The sequence below is a fragment of the Oncorhynchus tshawytscha genome, linkage group LG09, assembly GCF_018296145.1.
Source record: "Oncorhynchus tshawytscha isolate Ot180627B linkage group LG09, Otsh_v2.0, whole genome shotgun sequence".
Classification (NCBI taxonomy): Eukaryota; Metazoa; Chordata; class Actinopteri; order Salmoniformes; family Salmonidae; genus Oncorhynchus; species Oncorhynchus tshawytscha.
Window position 1 is genome coordinate 41,785,186 of NC_056437.1, and position 23,198 is coordinate 41,808,383.

The following is a 23,198-nucleotide window of genomic DNA, read 5'->3' on the forward strand; positions in this document are numbered from 1 at the left end:
GACATGGATGGAGAGGGGAGGGATAGAAAGACATGGATGGAGAGGGGAGGGATAGAAAGACATGGATGGAGAGGGGAGGGATAGAAAGACATGGATGGAGAGGGGAGGGATAGAAAGACATGGATGGAGAGGGGAGGGATAGAAAGACATGGATGAGAGCGAGAGGGGAGGGATAGAAAGACATGGACGGAGAGCGAGAGGGGAGGGATAGAAAGACGGATGGAGAGAGAGAGGGGAGGGATAGAAAGACATGGATGGAAAGGGGAGGGATAGAAAGACATGGATGGAGAGGGGAGGGATAGAAAGACATGGATGGAGAGGGGAGGGATAGAAAGACATGGATGGAGAGGGGAGGGATAGAAAGACATGGATGAGAGCGAGAGGGGAGGGATAGAAAGACATGGACGGAGAGCGAGAGGGGAGGGATAGAAAGACGGATGGAGAGAGAGAGGGGAGGGATAGAAAGACGGATGGAGCGAGAGAGGGGAGGGATAGAAAGGGGGGGGTGTGATAGAAGGAAAGAGCGGATTGAGCAAGAAAGAGAGACAGACAGATTCATGGACAGAGAGAGCGAGCAAGTAAGTAACAGAAAGATATAGACAAATCAAGAGAGGAAAATAGAACCATTCCTCCCATTGCAAAGAGGTGTTGGTTCATCTCTTCATCTTAGTTTTACATTTGAGTAATTTAGCAGATGCTCTTATTCAGAGCAACTTACAGTAGTGAGTGCATACATTTTCATGCGTTTGTCATACTGTTCTGTGTTGAGTTTGGTGACCTGAAGAATTCATGATAAATCCATGGAATATGAACTACTATGTAAATAAACAGAGCGTTCTGGACAGGACACTCCCTTTATAAATGTTTAGAAGTTTCTAACGGGAAGCTGCCATCAATAACTCTTACTTCATAAACAAACCCTAATTTCTTTGTTCAAACATCAGAGATGATGAAATTGTCTGAGCGCTTTTCAATGTACAAAACATTAGGAACACCTTCCTAATATTGAGTTGCACCCCTTCTGCCCTCACAACAGCCTTAGTTCGTCAGAGCAAGGACTCTACAAGTTGTCGAAAGTGTTCTACAGGGATGCTGGCTCGTGTTGACTCCAATGCTTCCCACGGTTGTGTCAAGTTGGCTGGATGTCCTTTGAGTGGTGGACCATTCTTAATACACACGGGAAACTATTGAGTGTGAAAAACCCAGCAGTGTTGCTGTTCTTGACACTAACTGGTGCGCCTGGCACCTACTAACATACCCCGTTCAAAGGCACTTAAATAGTTTGTCTTGCCCATTCACCCTCTGAATGGCACACATACACAATCCATGTCTCAATTGTCTCAATGCTTAAAAACCCTCCTTTAACCTGTCTCCTCCCCTTCAACTACACTGATTGAAGTGGATTCACCTGGTCACTATGTCATGGAAAGAGCAGATTTTCCTCATGTTTTGTACATTCAGCGGAATAATGGTTTTGTCATAAATGCCACATTATATTAATGATGTAATCCTAGACAACAAAGGTGTAAAGTTGCAGTTGGGATATTCAACAGTGGGTTTAACAATTGGAAATCTACATTTTAAGACGGTTCCTAAATGTCAATCCTGAGTTAAACCATGCAAATAATTATTGCAGGGTTAGGATTATACTTATTCAGGAGAAAAAAAGAAATTCCCCATAAAATACTACAAAAAACCCACACCATTTCACGCTTGGCTTCAAGACGCCAAACATTCCTTCCTCTTCACAGTCTAAAATGTTATAATTACAGAGTGAGATACTGTGAGTTCTCAGTTGGCATAGTGCAACCATGTCACTTACTTGGACTGTTTGAGGACAAAATGAACAGTGCAAAAATGGGAAGAGAACAGTTAGGGGTTATGTTCCACAGCCAGTCAACAGGTTTTTGACGAGGGATGCCCACGCACACACACACATGTACACACGCACGCACCCACACGTGTTGTTGAGGGATGCCCACAGCGCCCACACACAGGGGTAAATCCACATTTCGCATGCCAAGGAAAAGATCATGGGAATTTCTGTTGAAAGTGCACGTTATCTTTGATGGAATTTTATTGACATGTATGGCACAAGTGCATTACGTTTAGGAGTTGGGTTTCACCCTTTACTTACTGTGACGAGAGCTGTATTCATGAACATGAACTGATATTGAGTACAATGCCACCTGGTAGTCAAGGTCCATGATGTTTTAAAAATACCTTTGCCTTCTCTGTCCACTGAGGGCTTTTGTGCAGAACAGAACAAATTCTCAGAAGTTGGTGGCTGGTGTACACTTGAGATTACGTCTATGAACGCCCTATGAGGCATACTCATGTTTAACGGATAGCACTGTCAAATCAGTGTGCGTGAGAGTGTGTGTGTGTGTGTGTCTTACCGTAGTTTCTGGATGTTGGAGGCGATTCCAGAGAGGCGGTACATGCCGTCCACCACGCCATGTTTCTCGATGAACTCCGTGCAGCTCTTGAGTACCTGGGGAACTGGAGCAGGAAACACAATGTCAGAGAACACAAGACACTCAGACAACTTTAAAAAGGGCATCTCTACTTCAATCAATAGATGTGCACCGGAACACTGCAAGGTCGAAAAGAGGCACCTTCTGTCTTCCTCCTTTCTAAAGAACGAGCACATATTCTTCCACAGGGGAACACCAGGGAAAAGTGTTTTTGCATTGAGAGAAGATTTTATGTTCTCTGATAAAGAAAAACATGAACTTGAACATGAACTACCTAGAATACAACGTGGAGAAAACCAAATCAAAAGGCATTCTCCGCAAGTTGATTTTCAAAAGGCAATATTTGAAAGTTGAAGTCTGCAAAGCTTTGAGCTGCCTGACACCAAGGCCTGCCAGCTTCACATCATACCAACCCTTGCTTTCAAAAAGGGCACTTATATCTTTTACGGTTCCTTGTCTCAATCTGGACAAGATAATCAGATAACACGTCATGGCCTGCTGCGAGGGCAGAGAGAGAGAGGGCAGAGAGAGGGGACAGAGAGCAAGAGAGAGCAGGTCATGAGCAGATGAGCCCTGAAATCTTTCAGCATGTTGTTTTTTTAACAAAAAGATGGATACAAGGACATATACAGGTCACTTACCCTCCACAACATAACCTTCACTCCAAATCAAAACCTACAACCTGATTTTGGACAAAATTACCTGGAAGGATTCTGGAAGTATTTTTACTACCAAGGATTGTTACTTCCAAGGACAATCCAGAAAACCTTCTGACAAACCAGCAACCAGCAAAAGAAGCACAACAGAAAGCCGAACATACCATCCAATGGGGAACTGAGTAAGTAATGATCAGTCTGAAGCTACTTATAAAGCTTAAAAAGAAAACATTACAATCATCTCTAGATAGAACTGTATAAAGACTGAATGCGAAGTTAAAAGGCTACCAAGCTTGCTAGGAAAGAACAGAACCCTACAAAAATGGGAAAGAAAGCAACTTAACCTTCCACACAGACTCTCCATGTGCATGGCACACAGCTATAAGAGCACACTACCCTTATATGAAGAGAGCTGGTATTGGTGGAGGGAGGAAAATCAGAATACTGGAAAACAAGGACCCTGACACTGACACCCTCTGTCATACTTTACAATAACAGAACAGTGGTAGTGCAGGGCAACTTCATGCATTTCCAACAGGACTTCCAATGAAGAGGTCACAGGTCAGGAGAAGCTTTCCCTTGGTGACGACTCCCCCACCCCGAGCGAGTGATCACACCTCTTCAAACTGCCCTGTCAGCCCCCCACACCCCCACACAAAAGCCAGATTGTGCTCCTCATGGACTCAAATGGGGAATACATTGATGGGGAAACTTATTCCATAACCCCCAAGTGGCTAAACTCTGCTGTCCAACCACCCAGCAGCAGTCTCCCCACTTTTGCCAGGACCTTGAAGGACATCCCCTGATCTGCAGCCCCAGCACCGCACACAGGAGCAACAGAGAAATAGACACCCTGCCCAGACCAGCGAGACACCCCTCCTGGAGGACCCGCACCAAGAGGATCCTCACCCCCACCATTCGACCCCTCCCCAAAACCTAGCCACACCTTATACAGTGGGGCAAAAAAGTATTTAGTCAGCCACCAATTGTGTAAGTTCTCCCACTTAAAAAGATGAGAGGCCTGTCATTTTCATCATTGGTACACTTCAACTATGACAGACAAAATGAGAAAAGAAATCCAGAAAATCACATTGTAGGATTTTTAATGAATTTATTTGCAAATTATGGTGGAAAATAAGTATTTGGTCACCTACAAACAAGCAAGATTTCTGGCTCTCACAGACCTGTAACTTCTTCTTTAAGAGGCTCCTCTGTCCTCCACTCGTTACCTGTATTAATGGCACCTGTTTGAACTTGTTATCAGTATAAAAGACACCTGTCCACAACCTCAAACAGTCACACTCCAAACTCCACTATGGCCAAGACCAAAGAGCTGTCAAAGGACACCAGAAACATAATTGTAGACCTGTACCAGGCTGAGAAGACTGAATCTGCAACAGGTAAGCAGCTTGGTTTGAATAAATCAACTGTGGGAGCAATTATTAGGAAATGGAAGACATACAAGACGACTGATAATCTCCCTCGATCTGGGGCTCCACGCAAGATCTCACCCCGTGGGGTCAAAATGATCACAAGAACGGTGAGCAAAAATCCCAGAACCACACGGGGGGAGCTAGTGAATGGCCTGCAGAGAGCTGGGACCAAAGTAACAAAGCCTTCCATCAGCAAGGACATTGAAGATGAAACGTGGCTGGGTCTTTCAGCATGACAATGATCCCAAACACACCGCCCGGGCAACGAAGGAGTGGCTTCGTAAGAAGCATTTCAAGGTCCTGGAGTGGCCTAGCCAGTCTCCAGATCTCAACCCCATAGAAAATATTTGGAGGGAGTTGAAAGTCCGTGTTGCCCAGCAACAGCCCCAAAACATCACTACTCTAGAGGAGATCTGCATGGAGGAATGGGCCAAAATACCAGCAAGTGTGTGAAAACCTTACGAAGACTTACAGAAAACATTTGACCTCTGTCATTGCCAACAAAGGGTATATCAAAGTATTGAGATAAACTTTTCTTATTGACCAAAAACTTATTTTCCACCATAATTTGCAAATAAATTCATTAAAAATCATTTTTTTCTCATTTTGTCTGTCATAGTAGAAGTGTACCTATAATGAAAATTACAGGCCTCTCTCATCTTTTTAAGTGGGAGAACTTGCACAATTGGTGGCTGACTAAATACTTTTTTGCCCCACTGTATAAGCCCTCCCCAGATCAGTCTTATGCCCCTTCTGCCCCACCATGCCCCCCACCCCTGCAGAAAGGACCTCACCATGACAGCCACACATATGCCCAGGCCATGAGCAGACACAGGCCCCACCCCCACTAATACACCCACCCATATCCCACCCCACGACCTAAGAGGCATGCACCAGATGCTCAGCTCACACCCAATGGTCCCGGAATGATCAAATCCATAGAAGAGCAATTCAATTCTACAATCACCTAAAAATCTGTGATTCTCAAACCTTCATAACCAAGCCCTCACCTACAGAGGGATGAACCTGTAGAAGAGTCCTCTCTGTCAGCTGGTATGGGGACTCTGCTCACTAACACAAACAGACAGAGCCTCAGGACAGCAACACAATTAGACCCAACCCCAGTCATAAAAAAACAAAAAGATATTACTTGACACATTGGAACGAATCAACAACAAAAAAACAGAGCAAACTGGAATGTTATTTGGGCCTAAACAGAGAGTACACAGTAGTAGAATACCTGACCACTGTGACTGACCTAAAATTAAGAAAATCCTTGACTATGTACAGACTCCCGTGAGCATAGCCTTGCTAGTGAGAGAGGCCGCCATTGGCAGACCTGGCTCTCAAGGGAAGAGCTGCACTTCCTAACCTCCTGTATGACCATATCAGAGACACATATATTTCCTTCATATTACACAGATCCACAAAGCATTTGAAAACACATCCAATCTTGATACACTCCCATAACTATTAGGTGAAATACCACAGTAGCAAGATTTGTGATGTGTTGCCAAAAGAAAAAGGGCAACCAGTGGAGCACAAACACCATTGTAAATACACCTTATATTTATCTGTTTATGTTCCCTTTAATACTACAACTATTTGCACATTGTTGCAACACTGTACATAGCCAATAATATAACATTTGAAATGTTTATATTCTCTCAAAATGTTTGTGAGTGTAATGTTCACTGTTCATTTTTGATTGTTTATTTCACTTGCTTTGGCAACATACATGTTTCCAATGCCAATAAAGCCCTTTGAATTGAATTGAGAGAAGGGGGGAGCGAGAGGAGAGGGGAGCGAGAGGAGCGGGGAGGGGGGCGAGAGGGAGAGGGGGACGAGAGGAGAGGAGAGGGGAGCGAGAGGAGAGGGGAGCGAGAGGAGAGGGGAGCGAGAGGAGAGGGGAGCGAGAGGAGAGGGGAGCGAGAGGAGCGAGGGCGAGGGAGCGAGAGAGAGGGAGCGAGAGGAGCGAGAGGAGAGGAGCGAGAGGAGAGGGGAGCGAGAGGAGAGGAGCGCGAGAGGAGAGGGGAGCGAGAGGAGAGGGGAGCGAGAGGAGCGAGGAGCGAGAGGAGCGAGGGGAGCGAGAGGAGAGCGAGAGGAGAGGGGAGCGAGAGGAGAGGGAGCGAGAGGAGAGCGAGAGGAGAGGGGAGCGAGAGGAGAGCGAGAGGAGAGGAGCACGAGAGGAGAGGGGAGCGAGAGGAGCGCGAGAGGAGAGGGGAGCGAGAGGAGCGCGAGAGGAGAGGGGAGCGAGAGGAGAGGGGAGCGAGAGGTGAGGGGAGAGGGGAGAGGGGAGAGAGAGGAGAGGGGAGAGAGAGGAGAGCGAGAGGAGCGGGGAGAGAGAGGAGAGCGAGAGGAGAGGGAGCGAGAGGACAGGGGAGCGAGAGGAGAGAGGAGCGAGAGGAGAGAGGAGCGAGAGGAGAGAGGAGCGAGAGGAGAGGGGAGCGAGAGGAGAGCGAGAGGAGCGAGAGGAGAGCGAGAGGAGAAGGGAGCGAGAGGAGAGGGGAGCGAGAGGAGAGGGGAGCGAGAGGAGAGGGGAGCGAGAGGAGAGGAGAGCGAGAGGAGAGGGGAGCGAGGAGAGCGAGAGGAGAGGGGAGCGAGAGGAGAGGAGAGGGAGCGAGAGGAGCGAGAGGAGAGGGGAGCGAGAGGAGAGGGAGAGCGAGAGGAGAGGGGAGCGAGAGGAGAGGGGAGCGAGAGGAGAGGGGAGCGAGAGGAGAGGGGAGCGAGAGGAGAGGGGAGAGAGAGGAGAGCGAGAGGAGAGGGGAGCGAGAGGACAGGGGAGCGAGAGGACAGGGGAGCGAGAGGAGAGGGAGCGAGAGGAGAGAGGAGCGAGAGGAGAGGGGAGCGAGAGGAGAGCGAGAGGAGCGAGAGGAGAGCAAGAGGAGAAGGAGCGAGAGGAGAGGGGAGCGAGAGGAGAGGGAGCGAGAGGAGAGGGGAGCGAGAGGAGAGGGGAGCGAGAGGAGAGGGGAGCGAGAGGAGAGGGAGCGAGGAGGAGAGGAGAGAGAGAGAGCGAGAGGAGCGAGAGGAGAGGGGAGCGAGAGGAGAGGGGAGCGAGAGGAGAGGGGAGCGAGAGGAGAGGAGAGCGAGAGGAGAGCGAGAGGAGAGAGGAGCGAGAGGAGAGGGGAGCGAGACGAGAGAGGGGAGAAAAAGATAGGATAAAAGGGGGCTGTCCCCCCAGGAGTTACAGATAGAACTCTTTTGGGTTCAATGAAGAATCCTCTGTGGAAAGGGTTTTAAAAAGGATTCTCCTATATGGAGTGTCGAAGAACCGTACAGGTTAAACTTCCCACAGTCCGTTCCAAACACGACATATGGAGGTGAAAGTGGCTCAGCAACACCATCCTGTTTTTATATGGGTTCTGCAGCAAGGATTCTACCTTTAAGTGTTGTCTTTATTGGGTTCCGTCTTTGTAATCTGTAGTCTCTTAACTTGTTTGGCGTGTGTGAAGAAAATATAATTCTTAAGACTCATGTACAGTTGAAGTCAGAAGTTTACATACACTTATGTTGGAGTCATTAAAACTCCTTTTTCAACCACTCCACAAATGTATTGTTAACAAACTATAGTTTTGGCAAGTCAGTTAGGACATCTACTTTGTGCATTTTTCCAACTATTGTTTACAAACGGATTATTTCGCTGATAATTCACTGTCAGTGGGTCAGAAGTTTACATACACTAAGTTGACTGTGCATTTAAACAGGTTGGAAAATTCCAGAAAATGTCATGGCTTTAGAAGCTTCTGATAGGCTAATTGACATAATTTGAGTCAATTGGAGGTGTACCTGTGGATGCATTTCAAGGCCTACCTTCAAACTCAGTGCCTCTTTGCTTGACATCATGGGAAAATCAAAAGAAATCAGCAAAAAATTGTTGACCTCCACAAGCCTGGTTCATCCTTGGGAGCAATTTCCAAATGCCTGAAGGTACCACATTCATCTGTACAAACAATAGTACACAAGTATAAACACCATGGGACGAAGCAGCCGTCCTACCGCTCAGGAAGGAGACCCTTTTGTCTCCTAGAGATGAAAATACTTTGGTGCGAAAATTGCAAATCAATCCCAGAACAGCAACAAAGGACCTTGTGAAGATGCTGGAGGAAACAGGTACAAAAGTATCTATATCCAGAGTAAAACGAGTCCTATATGGACATAACCTGAAAGGCTGCTCAGCAAGGAAGAAGCCACTGCTCCAAAACCACCATAAAAAAGCCAGACTACGGTTTGCAACTGCACATGGGGACAAAGATTGTACTTTTTGGAGAAATGTCCGCTGGTCTGATGAAACAAAAATAAAACTGTTTGGCCATAATGACCATCGTTATGTTTGGAGGAAAAAGGGGGAGGCTTGCAAGCCGGAGAACACCATCCCAACCATGAAGCACGTGGGTTGCAGCATCATGTTGTGGGGGTGCTTTGCTGCAGGAGGGACTGGTGCACTTCACAAAATAGATGGCATCATGAGGCAGAAAAATGTGTTTATATTGAAGCAACATCTCAAGACATCAGTCAGGAAGTTAAAGCTTGGTCGCAAATGGGTCTTCCAAATGAATAATGACCCCAAGCATACTTCCAAAGTTGTGGCAAAATGGCTTAAGGATGTCAAGCTATTGGAGTGGCCATCACAAAGCCCTGACCTAAATATTATAGAACATTTGTGGGCAGAACTGAAAAAGCATGTGTGAGCAAGGAAGCCTACAAACCTGACTCAGTTACACCAGCTCTGTCAGAAGGAATGGGCCAAAATTCACCCAACTTATTGTGGGAAGCTTGTGGAAGGCTACCCGAAATGTTTGACCCAGGTTAAACAATTTAAAGGCAACACTATCAAATACTAATTGAGTGTATGTAAACGTCTGACCCACTGAGAATGTGATGAAAGAAATAAAAGCTGAAATAAATCACTCTACTATTATTCTGACATTTCACATTCTTACAATAAAGTGGTGATCCTAACTGACCTAAAACAGGGAATTTTTACTAGGATTAAATGTCGGCAATTGTGAAAAACTGAGTTTAAATGTATTTGGCTCAGGTGTATGTAAACTTCCGACTTCAACTGTATGATGACAGTCAACGGTAGAGGAGTTACCTGAAGCACATCACACGAGGGAGAAGCTAGCTTATGACATCATGTAACATTTGTCTAGGCCTGCATTTATGTGACATTCAAACAAGACATTTGACAGCTTGGTATGAAAGCTGTGCTGCTCATACAGACATACAGCAACTGAGGCTGACCCATAAAGTCAGGACAGATGTCATCTCCGGAGCTGTGCAGTGATGTCATGTCATCTATCCCCGATGTCATCCCCTATCTCGTTACTATTGGGGAGCACTGCTCTGCTCCAGTTTGAAAGGTAAAGTATGGTTGTGTCGTTTGACATCTGTCTCCGTTCCGACGGCTCTGACTGGCTGTCCGTCATAAGAGTTACCATGTCTGAGATCGCAAGTCTGTCATCTCCTTTCTCACATGACAGATGTGTGTGTAAACAAACACAGCACGTGCTTATATAATGAGGACAACTCAAGGCATGTGATTTGAAGACTGACTCTTCATTCACAAAGACTGAACGGCATCTAAAACCGCTGCCATCCAAATATAAGCTGAATATGTGCTATGTACGTAGCATACAAATTGCCAAAGAAAACCCCATAAATTAGAGTATTATTTCCTAAACGGATGCCTGCTTCTCCTAAAGCCACACCACTGACGACATGGGCAGTATTGTACTTGTGCAACAGTATGAGTCCTGCCACTGTAATGCAGTGTGATGGCGGCCAATCTGAACAGAGCAGAAGAGGCTGGTAGTGGTGAAGACGGCTGACAGAACAGATGGCTCAGGATGGATTTGGGGGCAAACAAAGCATGTGTTGCCAGATCCCTCAAGCTCCAGATCAGTGGAGAGGAGAAATCTCCCTTTAACCACACTGCCAACTAGACCACTACACTTTCTGTAAGCCACCTCAGTTGCTGTGGCAACCCTCCCTGGGCACCGGGGGTGGTCGGGTTCACTCTGCATGCCCGGCCCATCGAGCTGTATGGGTCAGTGAACAACAGCTCAACCTCAGAGTACATTTTTTATATTAACTTATCTGACCACAATCTCAAATTCAGAGACTGAGCGTCAAAGTGGACTTACTGGCACTGACAGATACCAGGACAAAACGCTCCCACGTTTGCTTTTTTTCCACAGAGAACAGCCCATGTGCCGGTTGCGTCAAATCCATTGTATTGAAACACAGGAACATCCTCAAAAGTGATCCAAAATGTACGAGAGTTCACAACATTGCCACCCTCGCATCGGTTTACCCGAGAACAGGTAAAGAACACAAAATATAAAGAGTCAGTAATTGTAGCACCACAAATGTGATATACCTGCTCAAATGCATCTGCTGGGCTGCTTACTCTATATTTTGGTCAAACTTAAGCATTGAATCTTCGCATCGCAGAACATAAGGCTGCTATTCGAAATAAAAACACGGACTATGCTATTGCGTGCCACTGCATCGAAGCCAAACATGGCTCACCTTCCTCCCTGCACGTTGTACCCATAGAACGTGTCACATTTCACCAAGGAGGTGATATCATACGTAAATTAAAACAAAGAGGTGTTCTGGCAGTACTCCTCAGACACTGTGGATCCAAAGGGGCTAAACAATGATTTTTCACTGTCCTCATTTCTACAATGTTGTTGCCTTGATTTTTAGGGTCTCTGTGTCTCCTGATTCAGACACCCAAATATCACCTATGTATATTTAGACACTATTTCTCTTATTATTTTTTTATATATTTTTTTTTACATTGTGTGTCAATAGGCCACTGGGCTATAAATAGGAGCTAAGTGCAATGGTCAGGTCACTGAGGAAGACATCAGATTGACGTTGAAACGTCTGTCATCTGTTTGCATCCTGTACAATGGATTAAAGTGCCTTTTTTCGTTGTTGAATGCTCCAACTCCTTTTTATCTCGAGTTAGTCCTTTTGGAAGTTTTTCTTGTTGAGCCATTCTCATGATTTTTGTCATTGTTGTTGAGTAGCCCTCATCTCCTTTGTTTGTTGAAGCGTGAAAGCCCACCTGAACTCTCAACAGCTCAACCTTGCTCTAGCCGCTACCGGAGTTGAGACAAGTTTGAGCCGAGCCTTGCATTACAGCAATGTTAGGTGGAGACTAGTCGACCCTTTTACCACACTGTGAGTGACCATATTGCACAAAGAAGGGCGACTGTTCATCCTGAGAACACCCCTCAGCATGTTAGTGTTTGCACGTGTGCCTTTCAAGTCGCCAAAACACCACAAATGAGGTCAAAGCTGAAGAACTTCTGAGAGTATGTGTGTGTGAGAGAGCGCGAGAGAAAGAGAGTGAGTGAGAGACAGAGAGAGTGAAAGAGTGTAAGTCTCACCATCGTGACCCGAGTTGAGGAGGTGCTCTCCCAGGTCACAGCCAAACACCCTCTCCCGGAGGATTCCCCTCTGCTTCAGCTTCTGCTTGGTGGGCCGGGACTTCATGAAGGTGCGCAGGAACGTGATCAGCTTCCCGTGCTTCTTAGACACTGCCGGGAAACAGAGAAACACACAATATGCTTAATACACACTCTCACACCTTGCAGGTGTTCAGATGGTGTTGCCCGCCTACGCAACATGAAATAACGCATTTAAAATGGTGAGCTGTGCAAAGTGATGCATGCATACCAGTAAAGTCAGCATGCTTTCATTAGATCTTTGCAAAATGTTCAATCCAAAGTTCAATGTAAACATAACACATCAGAGGTGGGAAAAAGTCTGAATAAGCCAGTCCCTGTGAATAACTTTGTTTTCTTCTTCTAATGCCAGCCCTTTTACAACATGGCTGACCCAAGCTTCACAAGACAATCCAATGGGTCTGGAAATAGGTCTAAGCCTTTCAAGTATGGACCCAGTTGTTTTATCCATTGGGAAAAATGTGGAAAAGCTATCTAGTGAAAAACCACAGCTTTTGGAGAGAACAATGGAGCTGGCATGCCCGCAAACCTTTGTTCACAAATCCTCCACTGCAAAGTGTAGATCACAGAGCCATATTTTCCCCCAAAAGGAGAATAGCGTTTCTCCAACGGAACACAAATAAGCCGTCCGCATTGGCTGACACGTTGCAGGGTAACCAACATTCCCTCTACAGACTACAAACAAATAATCTACACTTTTAATAAAATCAACTATATGCATTGAGCTTGTCTGATGCTCTGTTGGATGAAATAAAACAAATGACTGAAGAGGGAGCAAGAGATCAAGAAAAACCTGACCATCCTCCTCCCGCTCCCGCTCGCAGATTCTGCTTTTGCCGGTAATAGAATACAGGAGGAGACGGCAACCTTTCATGTGGAATGCCAATTTATCTTACTATTTTCTATCGATCTGCGTGCCAGTTATGGTTTTCATATGCACATTTTCTTGGAACAGTTTAATTTAATTTATAATAATGTCGTATCTTCAATCAGTCTTGTGGTTAATCAAAATTTGAGTAAAATCTAAATGAAAATGATAACAATAAAAAGTTACTTCTATTGCTAACTTTGTAAAAACAGCCTAAATAAAACCAACTAATAAAAACGTTGCAGCCTGCAGGAAGAAAATATCCTGATAAAAATAATATCCATGGCCTCCCGAGTGGCACAGTTGTCTAATGCACTCCATCGCTAGCTGTGCCACTAGAGATTCTGGGCTCGAGTCCAGGCTCTATTGCAGCCGGCCGCGACCGAGAGACCCATGGGGCAGCGCACAATTGGTCCAGCGTAGTAACTGAACATTCAATTATCTGGCAACAGCTCTGGGGGACATTCCTGCAGGCAGCATGCCAACTCCACGCTCCCTCAAAACTTGAGACATTTGTGGCATTGTGTTGTGTGACAAAACGTTACATTTTAAAGTGGCTTTTTATTGTCCCCAGCACAATGTTCATCTCATTCTGTTTAAACAGCTTCTTGATATGCTACACCTGTAAGGTGGATGGATTATCTTGGCAAAGAAGAAATACTCACTAACTGGGACACAAACAAATGTGTGCGCATTTGAGAGAAATAAGCTTTTTGAGCGTATTGAACATTTATGGGATTTTTTTTTTCAGCTCATGAAACACGTTACATGTTGCGTTTATATTTTTGCTCAGTGTAGATATTTTTGCTACTGCCCAAAAAAATGAATATATATATATTGGTTGACCAACAGCCTATCGACCAAACAATCGACCAGTCGACTAAGCGGGCTCAGCCCCACCAGACATACAGTATATAGTCAAAAGCACTTTCACTTGTGTTTATATTGAGTACAATTGATGACAAGCACATTGCTTCTAAATCATGAATCAAACGTTCTGTTTTGCTCCATTTCAAAACTAAGTGGAGCGAGGATTTCCCCTGTGAGAAAGTGAAAAATGTCTTGGTGCTGTATCCCACCACAAACTGCTGAAGCACCTTCGTTTACCAACTGTTGAGGCATCAAAAACGCGTTGCATAACAAGTGGGTGCCGATGGAGCAATAGCACAGGCCTACACCGACTGTCACTGTTATTTAGGAAACCACATCAACTGAAGTGCATAGGAGCACAAGTCTGAAGATTGCTCTGCTCAATGTCAACTCCGCTGACAGCGAATGGGGCAATTCGAGAGATGCTCTTCAGAGAATCGAATTGACTGCGGGACAATGATGAGCTCATTGTTTAATACATCTTTGGCGAAAGCCTCCAAAGTGAAAACCATATGGTTAAACTATCGCACACGGTCGGGTAAAGCAACACACTGTACTCTGCAACACTAACTCTCAGGCTAGATGAACGGGGTGATGCAACTTTCTCAGCGGTTGCTATCATGGTATGCATCTGGAAACCTATCAAATGTCTGAGTCATAGTCAGCGGGGCAGAGAGCTGCTCCTCGGGTAGTTGGACGGCTCCCATGATGCTTGGACAGGGTGGAAGTCTCTATGGTCCACAGCAAGTCAAATTAAAGCCAGCAGTCTCACCCTGAGATCTGCATGAGAAACTCTAGGACAAAAAAAGAAATCAACTGGCATTCAAAAATATGTGGAATTTTGACAGTTATGGGGAGCATTGTTGTGATAAAACTGGTGTGGCTGAATGTAATGATGTTTCAGGATGCTCATACAGTAATAAAACTTTAGACATTTTGAAAGGAAAGCGTCATTAATTAGAACTAGTAAGGCACTGTAAGCAGCATTGTGAAATATGCCAACATAATGCTGGCTGCAGAGGCACACACAGACACACTTTTCATTCATGACTGTCAGAGTCAACACAAAGCAGCTACTGTCTGTTCTTTATCTTTACAATGTTCACAGTTAAGTACCAGTGTAGAGGGCACTAACAACAATTATGGACTATAAAATAAAATAACTTGAGACTTGAATTGGGCCTCATGACTCAGGGCTCCGACTTGAGACTAATGACTTGAAATTATCTGGCCAGGTTTTGTAACATTTTGTTATTCATTTTGTGGCAGTCTCTCCCTGAATGACTCTCCATGCAGCCAGAGTGAGTAGCCGCAGCGTCGCCCTTGGCTAGTGAAACACACTCTGTCCTCTGATTGGACCAGCAAACTGTCAATCAACACAGATCGGGTGAGCTAAACAGACAGATTGCTGATATGCTGTGCAGCGCAAATATCAAAATTGTAGGGAGCGAGGATTGCCATAATAAATAAATATGCAGCTCCAACAATTGTTTGGTGATCAAGAAAATGTACTTACTTTGCAATCTAACTAGCAATGAGGCATCAAGCAACAATTACTAGCATAGGCCTACTGGTTTTTTGGTATTTCAAAATTGCTTGAAATTGATATTTTACTTAGGTTGCATTTGGAATTTGTTGTTAAAATGTATTATTACTGTGGCGAACTCCCGCCAGTGGATGGCGCTTTGTTCTCTTGTTGAAATGTTTGCGGTTGCTTTTACACATTTAAATGCATATGTGGTAAATCTATATTCCATCTAATCCTACAATAATTGATGGCATTTCATAATTCAATCGCCATAGCATTTATTACACTTAGACATTTCTGTTTCATGTTTGGTTGTGACTCGAATAATAATGACTTGGTCTGACCACTAACAACATTCCATGTAGCACTTTTGCATAGCTATCCTCTCAGTCAAAAATCGATCGATAAAGCTATTCGTAATTAACCAGATTTCCTGCCAACATTTTTCTTTCTCCTACTCAGGCCATTCCCAAGATTATCAAGGGAAATGTTTGGATCAGAAGATCAGTGGGAAATACAAGGATCTCAATTGTATTTTTTAAAATTATTCTTCCCCTCTTCTGTTCCTTCTGGGGCAGGAAAAATTCCACTCTCTGCACGCCATGACAGCTGCTGCTGACCTAACATGTGGAGAGGGAGAAAGAACGACAGAGGGGGAGAGAGAGAAAAACAAAGAGGAGCCAAAGCTTGGATGGAGGCCATAGACTGTGAGCTATCAGAACGGTTGTGATTGCTGGAACACACGTGACAGGTGAGGCTCCAGTGCGCTCTGGGACCGGATGTGTGGTAAAGTAACCGTTACCGGCGTAAAAGCAAACATCGCGCTCGTTCTCTGCAATCGGCCCCGCATCAACAGCCACATTCAATTCCATTAGGTTGGGTCGTGTCAAAGGATGCGTGCAGGCCGAATGTAGACGCAAACCGCAAGGTCAAAGTAAGTGTTGAGAGGGGCATTGGTTGAAACCTCTCTGGAATTGAGATAGGTTGCTTAGATTGCCGAGATAACACGGACAAAAAAGGTATGCTTATGCCATGAAACTAAACCATGCATTTTCAAGTAAGTCCAATGGATATAAGTCTGTCGATTGAAGTCTTATCTACTTGCAACATCGGTCCAACAATACTACTGGAGAGAAATGTAAACGGAATCCAACTATTATGTTAACCTCATGTTCTATTAGGAGAGCCTTATTGCAACCTACTCACGATCAGCAGGCTTCACACTCCAGTTACCTGCTCAATTACCCCCTCCCCCATCCCCCTCTTTACAACAGACTCTCTTAAAGCCTTCCGCATACCTCCGCTCGGCTGGTGCGAACCAGTGTGCTCGCATACTCCCTTAATACACATTCGCTTGAAAAATGAGAAAAAAGCGTCAATAGTTTGTCCATCTTGAGATGCCGTAGCCAGTATACACTTCCTCAAAAATAGTCAGAATTAATCTAATATAAAATTAATGACAGATTTCTTCAGTAGACATTTGAGGAGATCTTATTCGCACAATTTTACACCTTAGATATTTGGTGCAGTAGTTCTCAAGTGAATAACAACAAACTGTTGACCAATCACCAACGAAGGGGCGGAGCCTTCAGCTACCGACTTCAGCTTGCCTTGAGAAAAAATTAAGTGTGCACGAACACCCGAAAAAACACTTACCAAAGATCAGAACGGAAAAAAAATATCTCCAAATGTAGTCATAATATATGCAGCAACTGTTCTGAACTGTTTTGGATTGGAAGCATTTTTATAGAGTGGGATCATTGTGCTGCCTTGAGACAATGTTTACATTCTTCACCAAGGCAGGTCCTATGGTATTTCATGGGGAAAACTGCTATAGAATATTGAAAAATGACACCATTGAGAGATTAATACATTAACCCAGTTTAATGGTCTTCTCCAATTATATGTAAGCTGTGGCCCAAAAAGATATTTAATTGCCAGTGGTGTCCATGTGAGCCAGTTAACCAACAATGCAGTTGAGAAGATCTTGGCGCTCCGGTACCACTTGCCGTGTGGTAGCAGACTAGGGTGGCTGGAGTCTTTGGCAATCTTTAGGGCCTTCCTGTGGCACTTCTTGTTATAGAGGTCCTGGATGGCAGGAAGCTTGGCCCCAGTGATGGACTAGGCCGTACACACTACCCTCTGTAGTGCCTTGCGGTCAGAGGCCGAGCAGTTCCCATACTAGGCAGTGATGCAACTAGTCAGGATGCTCTCGATGGTGTAGCTGTATAAACGTTTTGAGGATGAGGACCCATGCCAAATCTTTTCAGTCTCCTGAGGGGGAATCGGCTTGTTGTGCCCTCTTCACGACTGTCTTGGTGTGTTTGGAAAATGACAGTTCTTTGGTGATGTGGACACCAAGAAACTTGAAGCTCTCAACCTGCCCCACTACAGCCCTGTTGATGAGAATGTGAGTGTGCTCGTTCTTACTTTTCCTGTAGTCCACAATCACCTCCTTTATACTGATAACGTTGAGGGAGAGGTTGTTATCCTGGCACCACACTGCCAGGCCTCTGACCTCCTCCCTATATGCTCTCATTGTTGTCGGTGATCAGGGATAACACTGTTGTGTCGTCGGCAAACTTGATGGTGTTGGAGTCGTGCTTGGCCATGAAGTCTTGGGGGAACAGGGAGTAAATGGATTCTGGTTGGGGTACGTACGGTCACTGTAGGGACGACGTCATCAAGGCCATCGGATGAACCACAAAACATATCTTGGTTGGACCAGAGAGTTCATTCCGACGTCTTATTTTCAGCAAGTCCCCATGAAACTGCTTTGTAAGACATCCATCTTAGCCTTTATCGAGATAAGGTTTATGACATTTAAACTGAAAAGCCAAATTTACCTCTAAAGGATCAATGTGGTATCGCAAAGCTATGAATCAATTTAATGCATGTCATTATATGATGTCATTGCCACAACTCATAGGAGATGAACGGTGAAATTAAAATTTAACACTATTTTTGCGAGCATAAGGAAATTGTGAAGGAGTTTGACCCATAGAAATAGAATAGGTCTGCCTATAAGACACTTTTAACTACAGCGGCTTGTGAAAGTTTTCACCCCCCCTTGGCGTTTTTCATATTTTGTTGCCTTACAACCTGGAATTAAAATGGATTTTTGGGGTGTTTGTATCATTTGATTTACACAACATGCCTACCACTTTGAAGATAAAAAAATATTTTTTATTGTAAAAAACTAAAATATGAAAACTTGAGCATGTCAATACTTTGTAGAGCCACCTTTTAGAGCAATTACAGCTGCACGTCTCTTGGGATATGTCTCTATAAGCTTGGCACATCTAGTCACTGGGATTTTTGCCCATTCTTCAAGGCAAAACTGCTCCAGCTCCTTCAAGTTGGACGGGTTCCGCTGGTCTACAGCTCATCTTTAAGTCATACCACAGATTCTCAATTGGATTGAGGTCTAGGCTTTGACTAGGCCATTCCAAGACATTTAAATGTTTCCCCTTAAACCACCTGAGTGTTGCTTTAGCAGTATGCTTAGGGTCATTGTCCTGTTGGAAGGTGAACCTCCATCCCAGTCTCAAATCTCTGGAAGACTGAAACAGGTTTCCCTCAAGAATTTCCCTGTATTAAGCGCCATCCATCATTCCTTCAATTCTGACCCGTTTCCCAGTCCCTGCCAATGAAAAACATCCCCACAGCATGCTGCTGCCACCACACTTCACTGTGGGGATGGTATTCTCGGGGTGATGGTAGGTGTTGGGTTTACGCCAGACGTAGCGGTTTCCTTGATGGCCAAAAAGTACCAGAGTACCTTCTTCCATATGTTTGGGGAGTCTCCCACATGCCTTTTGGCGAACGCCAAATGTGTTTTCTTATTGTTTTCTTGAAGCAATGGCTTTTTTTCTGGCCACTCCTCCGTAAAGCCCAGCTCGGTGGTGTGTACGGCTTAAAGTGGTTCTATGGATAGATACGCCAATCTCCGCTGTGGAGCTTTGCAGCTCCTTCAAGGTTATCTTTGGTCTCTTTGTTGCCTCTCTGATTAATGCCCTCCTTGCTGGTCCATGAGTTTTGGTGGCCGGCACTCTCTTGGCAGGTTTGTTGTGGTGCCATACTCTTTCAATTTTTTTTGTACTGGATTTAAATGGTGCTCCGTGGGATGTTCAAAGTTTGATATTTTTTTCTAACCCAACCCTGATCTGTACTTCTCCACAACTTTGTCCCTGGCCTGTTTGGAGAGCTCCTTGGTCTTCATGGTGCCGCCTGCTTGGTGGTGCCCCTTGCTTAGTGGTGTTGCAGACTCTGGGACCTTTCAGAACAGGTGTATATACTGAGATCATGTGACACTTAGATTGCACACAGGTGGACTTTATTTAACCATTTATCGTACTTCTGAAGGTAATTGGTTGCACCAGATCTTATTTAGGGGCTTCATAGCGGAGGGGGTGAATACATAAGCACGCACCACTATTTCTTTTAAGTCATTTTTTAAAATTTCACTTCACCAATTTGGACTATTTTGTGTATGTCCATCACATGAAATCCAAATAAAATAAATTTAAATTACAGGTTGTAATGCAACTAAATTGGAAAAACGCCAAGGGGGATGAATACTTCTGCAAGACACTAACTGCTGTTGAATTTTAACAGACCATGACAATTTGCTCAGTCATTGAAGGTAACGAGCTGGGAAAGCAGTATCAACCTAACCCGATACATAGTTGGGCAATGGCTGGTACCTCATTAAACTCAGTAGGAGGCAAATAATCATTTTAGGGTAATTGTCAAAGGAATGTTTGGGTTGATTTGAGTTTCAAGAGCTATGTAATGTATGTTAGCAATTGCGCTAATGATAGTTAGCCACGTCCATCAAACTGGTTGTCACTAGTTACCACAGACAAAGTCATAAACCCCACCTATTCCTACAATTCCTCATCTTTATGTGATTTTAACATTAACCCTAACCACATGCTTAACCTTTAAGATACATTTTATTTTACATACATTTTTACGATATAGCAATGTCTGACTTTGTGGCTGTTGGAACTAGTGGAAACTGTTCATTTGACTCTGGGGAAGTAGATAAGGGCTTCAACTGCCAAAATCCCTTTCATGACAGGACTGCCCCATGACTGTTACATTGTAACAATAACTTCACGTGAATCTGTCTTTGGTGATCGAAAATAATCAAAAGCATCTGAAAGAATTTCAGAGAAGATCAACAAAACGTCTCAAGCTCATTGAACGACAAAGTCATTTTAGGTTGTCAATCAATGAGTGGTGAAAAGGTGCCAAATCATTAACGGGCAGATTCAAACCCCATTCTACTGGAGTGCACACTGTACTAGACTAAAACAAATGAAATCCCAGACCGTAATACATTCTTACCTGCGAAACGCAGTGGGATTCTCACTTGATGATGGGACTTTAAATAGGGAATCCAAGGTCAACAGTAGACATTTCCTTCCAGAAGCTGTTGCTCTAACGGCAACTCCTTATCATTTGGTTTATGACTAATTACTTCAAAAGACACCGCCGACTAAACTTAAATCACAAAACGTATGGTACAGTACCAATGGACAGTGAATAGCAGTCGAAAGAGAATTCGGATAAGTGTGCGCCTCGCTCCTCAGCTCGTCAATCGCCCCCCCAAACAAAGTTTCTTCAAGCATTCTTTCCCTTTCAGTTAATGACCAGCCCCTTCCAGTGTCAGTTTACAACAAAACTATATTCACAAGACATCGCATGGAAACACTGTGCCAATCTATGTGGAATACGACCGCAATTCTGTTTCAAATTGGGTCATTCATTCCTCTCTTTATGGGAGCAGGCAGGAATATGAAAATGTCACTCGCAATCATCGTATAGTTTAATGACGCTGAAAATAGATTAATGTCGTGGTGACCTCAGTATAATAAGAATGACTAAATCATTTGCTATTCGCTGTGTAAATATATCTAACTTCGATGATGATAACCATATCATGCTTCAACACGAACCCACAACAACCCGAACCACATACAAGTACATGTAAATTAAAACATGTCATAGAAAAATCAAATCGATCTTGCACCTCAAAGTGGCATATTTGTTAGGAAATAATATACTGTCTTGGAACAAAAGTGTTCAAATCAAGTTTCTCACAGTGGTAAAGTTGGTTTGAGAATCTATATTCGCCAGACATTCGTTCATATGAGGAAATCAATCAATTGAAATAAATAAATTAGGCCCTAATCTATGGATTTCACATGACTGGGAATACTGTTGGTCCCAGATACCTTAGAAAATGGGCCTCACAATGGGTCTTAGGTCCTTTACTTGAGATGTGTGTATTGTTGTGAAATTGTTAGATATTACTTGTTAGACATTACTGCACTGTTGGAGCTAAAAACACAAGCATTTAGCTACATCCGCAATAAAATCTGCTAAACACGTGTATGTGACAAATGAAATTGATTTGATGGTATTTTTGTGCATTCAAATTGCCATCGATAAAATGCTATTGTGTTTGTTGTCCGTAGCTTATGCCTGCCCATACAATAACTCCACCACCACTCTGTTCACAACATTGAAACCAGCAAACCGCTCGCCCTCATGATACGATACACGTGGTCTGCGGTTGTGAGGCTGGTTGGACCTACTGCAAAAATTCTCTAAAACGACATTGGAGGCAGCTTATGGCAGAGAAATTAACATTCAAATATCTGGCAACAGCTCTGGTGGACATTCCTGCAGTCAGCATGCCAATTGCACTCTCCCTCAAAACTTGACATCTGTGGCATTGTGTTGTGTGCACATTTTAGAGTGGCCTTTATTGTCCTCAGCACAAGATGCACCTGTGTAATGACCGTGCAGTTTATTCAGTTTCTTGATATGTCACACCTGTTAGGTGGATGGATTATCTTGGCAAAGGAGAAATGCTCACTGACAGAGATGTAAACAAATTTGGTCCCATAACTTGAGAGAAATACGCTTTCAGTGCGTATGGACAATTTCTGTGATCTTTTATTTCAGCTCATGAAACATAGGACCAACACTCTACACGTTGCGTTCATATTTTTGTTCAGTATATAATAAAAAAATATGTATAACATTTAGGAATCATTTTATGAGAAAAGCAAAGGTTGTACAACATGGACAGTTGATATGACGTTAAGTCACGTGGTTGAAGAGTTTTTATATTTATACAATATTTATATAAAATTAAGAAGATGCTTTTGGGGAAAAGCAAAGAGTGTGCAATGTGTGTCCTTACCTTGTGAACAATCCAAAGTTGGTTTGAAGTGTCTACGTCATGTGATCAAGGAGCAATTGAAATTCAAAGTAAAAAATGGAACTAATAAAGTATGGTTGGAGTTGTCTTGAGGCCAAATGACAAGGACATCCTCTATTTACTATGAAGTGGCAGATTCTGATGCAAGGGCAAACTCCACCTCTGAAAAAGATTGCTATTCCTGCACCAAGAAATCTGTCAATATTACAGGGCACCAATGCTACAGAAGCAATAAATATAGTGGGAGAACATACCACACATCGTTTTGTGGAGCTGTACACACTATGTGCATTCAATGTATGCAGGGTGAAGACTAAGCTCCCCTTTTAAGACTCAGGTAACATTTTCTGAATCTCTCCACTCGGACACAGACTTGACTGTGTAATATGGTTTGACGTTCTCAAATGAACTGACATGGGAAACGCCTTGATTACTCAGTAACAACCCCTCCTAAAAGTAGCTTACATGAAACAAACCCTTCCCTTTGTATTCACCTTGGCATACCATGCACAAGTTGTGTGCACACCAAAAACACGACCCTAAGGGGTCATTGTAAGTGCGAGAGCACCCTGGTCCCGCATGAAAGAGAATGAGGGCTTAAGTTTCCAATACAATCTCCCCCACATCATTCCTCACAGGCCC

The 23,198-nt window shown here is 44.1% G+C and overlaps 1 protein-coding gene across 1 annotated transcript in view; it reads right to left on the reverse strand.

The window, feature by feature from the left end:
- Positions 1-23,198, reverse strand: part of arhgap32b (Rho GTPase activating protein 32b) — a 235,642-nt gene that overhangs the window by 15,319 nt on the left and 197,125 nt on the right. The window contains 2 exon segments of the mRNA XM_024431996.2: positions 2,400-2,502; positions 11,973-12,122. Coding sequence (XP_024287764.2) covers positions 2,400-2,502; positions 11,973-12,122 — 253 coding nt within the window.